General features: G+C 35.3%; 1 protein-coding gene across 1 annotated transcript in view; it reads right to left on the bottom strand.

The window, feature by feature from the left end:
• Positions 1 to 268: 268 nt before the first annotated feature.
• Positions 269 to 7,530, bottom strand: part of med24 (mediator complex subunit 24) — a 24,980-nt gene continuing 17,718 nt past the window's right edge. The window contains exons 20-24 of the mRNA XM_073828856.1: positions 6,172 to 6,265; positions 5,915 to 6,014; positions 4,631 to 4,711; positions 4,328 to 4,476; positions 269 to 849 (exon numbers count right to left, since the gene is read on the bottom strand). Coding sequence (XP_073684957.1) covers positions 733 to 849; positions 4,328 to 4,476; positions 4,631 to 4,711; positions 5,915 to 6,014; positions 6,172 to 6,265 — 541 coding nt within the window. The 3' untranslated portion in view covers positions 269 to 732. The remainder of the gene's footprint in view (positions 850 to 4,327; positions 4,477 to 4,630; positions 4,712 to 5,914; positions 6,015 to 6,171; positions 6,266 to 7,530) is intronic.

Below are 7,530 nucleotides of genomic sequence, written 5' to 3' on the forward strand. Positions count from 1 at the left end.
ATAACATTTCCAAATCTTATTTTTATCAAATAAAGAACAGTTGGCCAACTAATGACAAAATACACCCCCATTTATTTTTCCTATGTATGCAGATAATATCTAATGGTAAAGATATATCATAGTGTGAAACCAGAGATAATTCTGACTTCAGTGGAAATCTAATGCGTAATCACTGCTGATCAAACACTTTTGCTCATGTTTGTTAACAGGCATAATGTGCAGCATATGAAGACAAATTTTAACAGAAGAAATGGCAGGGACAAGCATATCCAACAGTTTTATCATTTTATTGGCATTTTAGTAAAAATATACAAGGTTTCATATTTTGCAGAAAATCCAAATCACACAAATTGTTTATAAAAACACAAAAAAGTTGTGAACAGGCGATAATGCATGCATATTGACAACACATATAAAAACAAAACATCATACCATAATTTTACTTTCTGTTTACTTATTATTGATGGAAATAAATGTCAAATTATGTGAACAGTCAGCAGTCAGTTAACTGTTTCAGTTCACAGGTATGCCCACATATGTCAAATCAGAACTAACACTGAGCTGTCCTCAAGACGTCAGATGTGATCAAACCCACCAGCAGTTACAGGAATCATGTCTAAAGAATAAGCAAGAAAGTCTGTTCTCTCCTGGGGAGGGAGGTGAAAGCGGTTTCCTCTGTTGCACAACTACCAAAACCACCTCTTCTTAGGGGCACGTTGGGGTGAATGTCTTCTACAGAGCAGCGATGGCTTTAGCTGCCATTCTCCGGCCCAATGGAAGGCTCAGGTCTGTGATGGACAGCACCGTTTTGGGTTTAGCCAGTGCCTGGAGCTTTACCAGTTCTGAAATCTGTAAAACCAAATTAAAAAAGTGAGGGGTGAATGATAATGGTTAAACTGATAAGCATGATTGTTCTAAGCAAAAATGACAAACACCGCATCATATTTGCTGGAAGAAATCCAATACTTGTTTCTTATTTATTTTTAAGGCACTGATTAAAAAAAAAAAGTCTCTGTTTTGCTGTAGCACCTCACACCTCACTGTACCACAAAATTTGATGTGCATTTTACTCTTGACCATGAAGGACATAAAAGGCTGACTTGAATATGCTACATTTAATTTAGATAGATCTGTGGAGGTCTGGAAGATGTTTTATTGAGTGATGAGACCAAACTGGAACTTTTTGGACCCATGGGTAGAAGAACATCATTCTCTTGGTCAAACATGGAGGTGGACCAGTCTTATTACAGGAGTACTTTACTGCTGTAGGACGTGGAAATCTTGACTGTATGGAGGACGTAATGGATTCAAATTTGACTGAAGCTTAGTTGAGAGATCGGTCTTTAGTGGCCTGTTCAGTCTCCAGATACAATTCTCAAATGAAAATAAAAATAGATCAGTGATCTGAAAGATTTTGCACATAAGGAATGGGCCAAGATTCCTGTAGAGAGGTTATAACTAATAAAAGACTCTCTACAATCTACAAAGTGCTGATAAACAGCCATATCTCACGTCTACGAGTGTAATATTGCATTTATACAACAGTTCAATGGTACGAGTTTGTAAATACATAAAAAAACAACCAAGTGCCTTTAAAAACGCTTATTTGCACATAACTACTTCCTTCCGCCACACAAATTTAAATCTCAGGTTGACAGTTTGACAGCTGAGCCCTGTTACTAATTCTAAAAACGTCCCTTTAGAACTAGCAACAAAGGAATGCTGAGTTGTTTCATTAACAGCTTATTGTATTAAAAGCTCAATGTATTATGTGGAGTAGAGTATTATGAGAGAGAGATGGACTAAGCAAGTGTGATTACTTGCATCTGATACAGCATTAATTCTTTAGCTTAATCTCATATTCACAATAAAACATTAGATTGAATGTCGACTGAGGAAAGTGTTATCTTTTTCTTAACGTTAATATCCCTTCATGTGTTAATGGTGATTTCTGATGACAGTGCAGTTTTCTGCTCAGTGCATATGTTAGCTGTGTCAAGCTGTTGTTGAAAGTAAAAAATAACTTCTGTTTAGAGGTCTTCACAGGTCCGCTTGAATCCGAATATCCGACCCGAGAACTGGGTGGGTTTGGGTCCAAAACTTTTACAAGTCCCTCAGACACAGGTCTTGTTCGGTATTTGTGGCCTCGGGTAATTCAAATAAATGTGCTTTTTTTCTGAATGGACCCGATAAGACCCAAATTCTTTTTAAACTATCTTGGATGCATAGCCTACTTTAACGTTCGTGTTAAGTTTATTTTTGAGAAACGCACATAGAAAAAGAAAAAAAACAATTGCTTCATTATGCTGCGTGTTAATGCAGGGCTTTTCTTTTTTGTGTTCAGATGCCTTTTGTCGGAGATGAGGTCAATAATGTTGCAGACAACATTAGCAAATCCATGATTTATTAGGCTGTCGATTTAATTTTTAGCAAACTATCATGTATCCACTGGTCACAATTGAAAGCTGAACTCAGATATAACATGTATCCATCAGGCAGGCAAACATATTAAGCAAAAATAAATAAAAGTAAATTAAATAATTAAAGTAATGGAGCAGGAGCCAAATCAGTCTACAGGACAGCGGGATTTTTCATGACTGACTGCGTGGCTGCAGACTGTGTATACGTCAATGCCATTTACGTTTGGGTCCAGTCTAGTTTGAAAGTAGCATAAATGGCGTCAGGCTGGGTCAGAATCGAGCAAGTAAGGTAAGGTTTTTAATTTAAAAAATAATTTATTGCACTTCGGGTTCGTGTAAGAGGTGATTCAATTCGGATTTTAGGACCCGAGAAGATGTCTACTTCCATTTATAACAGTGTTCATTTTCAATATAAAAGTCTTTACTGCTGATTCTCTTGTCGCCATCTAATGTAATGTAATGTAATCAAATGCAGAAGAATGTAACTAAAATCACTATCACGAACACACGTACTGTTTCTCAATAGTAAACACTATTATTAAATACTACTATTATTTACATAACATGTTTATTAAATTATATTATTCAACAAATAATAACAGCAGCCATCATAAAAGTTGCTAGATAATTTAGTCAAAAGTATACAGGCAGCGCTCCAATATACAGCAATAAATTTACATAAACATGATGAGACTTTGCCAAAACTATTTGCTTTGGAACAAATAATAGATTAATGAGACCAAAGACTGCCTGTTAGATGTACCCAAAACAAATTATATCTCAAGTTTAACTACTATAGAGACTTTAGAGCTAGTGGTAAATTCTAGAAGATCTGGCCGAGGTGAGGCTTCTCTCAGCGGGTTCATAAGTGCTGAACAGCCGCTGACACCCTGGAGCTCACATCTCCGAAAATGTCGATACAAATGCTCAAATATATGTTTTCTTTATTAGCAAACTGAATTTTTGAACTATAAACAAGTACATGCCCACCTGAAAACCTCTTAAAACTACATTCCATGACATAAATAGTCATATTTTTTTAATTATAGTGGATTTCGGTGTCCGCCACGACACTCGCTGTGAGAAGTACTGCAAGCGGAATGATACAATCACAAACGGTGAAACAGCTGTCGGAGTTCTGTTAGACTCTAATATTACACTCTTACTAGCAAATCAGATTCGAGGACCAGAAATAAATGAACACTCCTAATATGCTGCTTATTAATAGTTAGAAAGGTAGGTATGAGGTAGGATTAATGGATCTAAAAATATGGTCATGCAAAATAAGGCATTAATATGTGCGTGGTAAATACTAATAAACAGCCAATATGCTAGTAATATGCATGCTAATAAGCAACTAGTTAATAGTGATTATTGGTACTTAAAATGTTACAATATATATATATATATATATATATATATATATATATTTTTTTTTTTTTTTTTCATCAACTTTACATCCTCAGAATCATTGTATTAATAAACATTCTATAATTCATAGATTAGATTATTAATCTATAAATTATTACTTCTTTGGTTGAAATTTTTTCATAAAATTTAGTCAACAGAATGGCTGGCAGGTCTAAGAGGTTAAATAATTTTGACTGCAACTGTATGTCTTTGTAAGCATTTTCAGATCTCTCTCTCTCTTTTTTTTTTTTTTTGTTTGCAGTGCAGAGAGAGATTGCCAAGTATGAAAGCTTGCGGAGGCTTGTTACCAATGAAAGATAACGGAAATATAAAAACAAAAACAAACCAAAAGGTTTTTAGGATGAACAACCAGTGCCAATTTTGCAGATGATTATGCTTATGTAATCAAGAGAAGCAGAAGTGGAGATCTAATTGTGCAGTCCTACAAGAATACTGTATGTGTATTGTGCATGCAAGATACAAGAAGATTCCCTCACCATGGTAAATGGCATAAATTGCAAGATGCTTCCCCGGCTGCCTTGCTCTGAGCACTCCACACACTCCTCGACAAAGCTCTGAACAAACTGTGTGTGAGGGCCTGCTGTCTTAGACCCCATCAGAGAGGAAATCAACAGGAACAGATTTGCTAGAAAGAAAAAAAAGACAAGAACATCTTCTAACTGTCCTCGCATGACTTGTACAAGTAGTATGGTGGCGGTACAAAGATGGAAGCAGATGGTAACACCATGCTATTAATCTATCTAGTGGGACTAATTGATCAGAAGAGAGGCAGCACAAACCTAGCACTCTGTTGAGAGGGTCTCTCATGTTGACAGTGTGAAGCTGAGAGGCAGACAGTGAACTGCTCATGGTACGGTCACCTAGAAAAGATAACATTGGTTACTTTGACTTAGTTCTTATTGACCTAAATGTGAATGTAGAAAGTGTGAAAAAGGAAATGCGTACTATCACATAAGCTATCAAAGCAGATTTCACTAAATCAAATCCTGTTAACTTCCCTTTCTCGGTAGACTGCGTTATTAAAATCAATACTTTCGCTTCTGGTTCTTCCTTCTTTTACAGTGAAAGTGACTAAATAGTCATGGCTTCCAGACACTGCTTATAGCAATACTGATTTTTTTTCTTTCTGTTCTCTATTTTCTATCTATTAAACCACAAACAGTTATCCTTGATAATGCAACAAAAAAAAAAAATCTACACTGTAGTTTTTATTATTTTTTTTAAGTAATTTTTAAAGTGATTGTTTTTTCTTCATTATCTATACATCATTATTTAAAAAAATTAAATATGATACATCAGGCTTTTAAGAAATGTGTTTGTACTCTCAATCATCCTTGTCTTTTATTATATACATCCTATATATTTTATAAAATAGACTTGTAAAACCGTTTCTGGAGAATTTTTGCCCTTACCTAAGCCATTTACCTTCTATGTAGATATCAGAGAACAATTTAAAATATTGTCTCAATGCATTCTATGGCACCTTTAAATATCACCTTACTAAGATAAATTATTAGAAAATATGATGACAACAAATATTGATACCTCACTGATTCTTTTGGCCAAATAAATATTAGCAACTGCACCAAACTGAACAGGTTTGCTCAGTTTGGGCCTCTGAATGAAATTAAGGTGTTTTTTGCTTCCTCAGATATTATTTCCATATTCTCCTACATTATTCTATGCGAGACAAAAACCTGATGCATCAAACATGAGTTTCCTTTTTTTAAATGTTGTAGTTAAAATAAAGTCCTTTTTTTACCTCCTGACTATTATTTCATGTGTTAGACTTAATTAATGCTAAAAAGAACTAAAGCATTTTCTGGTTTGTCTTTGGGATATTAGCCTATTTGTTGTGTTACTTGCATGAGTGAAACTGCCACAGGAAGCTCAAAACTATTGCACGCTATTGGGATTTTTGCAGCGTATGCAGTTTTGGTTAACAGTTTTTAGATTGACTATTAGATAAAAAAATTATATTGATCCTTAGAGTTTAAAAAGTTTACAAACTGCAGCTTATTTTTTTGCGCAGCTTGTGGCAGGTGAGGCAGACAGGAAATTACCTGGACTGGACAGCATGACACTCTCATCCTCATTGGAGCTGAGCAGACGCATCAGTTTAGATGGTTGCGTGTCGTCCAAAGGAAATAGGCTGGTGTAATCCTACAACCAACAGAAGAAGACTGTGTTAATAACTGATAACACAAATGACTTTTAAGAATTACATGCTTAATGGGTAAGACATGCATGTGTTAAATACGCGACTGTGGGTGAGAATAGTTCAGTTAACAAAGGCTGTGTGAGAAACCGTGTGACTGACCTCTATATCTTCACGTTGTCTCTTGCGCTGTCGTGCTGATGCTTGACCCTTATGGTGAGATGAGTAGGAACTAAGAGCACACCACACTGACAACCTATAACAAAAATACAAACATATAACCATGATTTTTTTCATTAAAAGCTTGTAAAATTAAAATAGGTTTTGTGGCTTTTAGTTCCTGTCTGTTTGAGCTTTGAGGTTAACATCTACATGCTTGTATACTGTGAAGCGCTGACACAGGCATTTAAAGTTGTTGTCTCTGCATTAAAGCATTAGGAAAATCTGTCAGATAAAGCAAGATTTACATCTATGATGTATGTTAGATCTAATATAAAATGTTGATTTAACTTACTGTAACTAACTTTTCATTAAAAAAATGGAAAGAGAAACCAAGAAGGAAAAAGCCTGACAACTCCATATCTATTGGAACGGATGTCCGTTTTGTATCTTAGACTGAAAAAAGGAGGAAGTGGATCAAAGAAAGCAAGTAAAAAGAGGAATGGGAGTAAAGGACCAGGGTTCATTCATACATAAATTTGTCATTCATTCAGAATTAATCCTTTCTGAGAAGAACTACTGACATGCAAATGCATGACCAAAAAAAATTGATTAAAAATGAAAGTACGTAAACCGTTATGAGGTAAGGGCTTCATCCGTCTTTCCATATTAACACAAGTACATGACAACGTGGACTTTCCTGTGGCGTCAATAATGGGGTGAACTATGGAAGGATACAGAGTTTAGTGTCATAGAGGATATTGTGAAAGACCGGACACTAATGACCCTTTGACCAAACTGGCACAAAATAAATAAAGCAGCAATGGATCACTATGGTAACTTTAGTTAAGTAGAATTTAGTAATTTCTGAGGAAAATTTAAAACAAAAATGCAAATTAAGATTCGCTACCATTTTTAGCATTAAGGCCTAGGAGGAACCTTTTACTCAGGAGTAAAACATTTGTTTATCTTCCAGAATCTGGCAGTAAGATTTGGGACTTTATCTCCCATCCTCCCAAAAAAGTCTGTCTTGCAGAGATGAACAAAAATGAACTCCTAAAAATTACTGCCAGATTCTTCAGAAATTCCTGTGATATGAGTGATATAACAGGATATGTTGCAGGTCCTTCAAGAGTCACTCTCAACTTATCTGTCTATAAAGCCTATAAAACAAAAATTGTCTTCATGTATTTCAAAACACTTCAGCATGTTATTCTTATTAAATTAGGGTCTTTTTTTTTAAGATTTTTCACCCATTCAAGTCTTTGTACACTTTGCACTTCTGGAGACTCCAAGTAGGTTGCAGTTCTGGAAAATGGTGGTGCTGGAGACTAAATGGTTCCTGATGGTTTCACACCTAAT

Source organism: Garra rufa, chromosome 22, assembly GCF_049309525.1.
Source record: "Garra rufa chromosome 22, GarRuf1.0, whole genome shotgun sequence".
Lineage (NCBI taxonomy): Eukaryota > Metazoa > Chordata > Actinopteri > Cypriniformes > Cyprinidae > Garra > Garra rufa.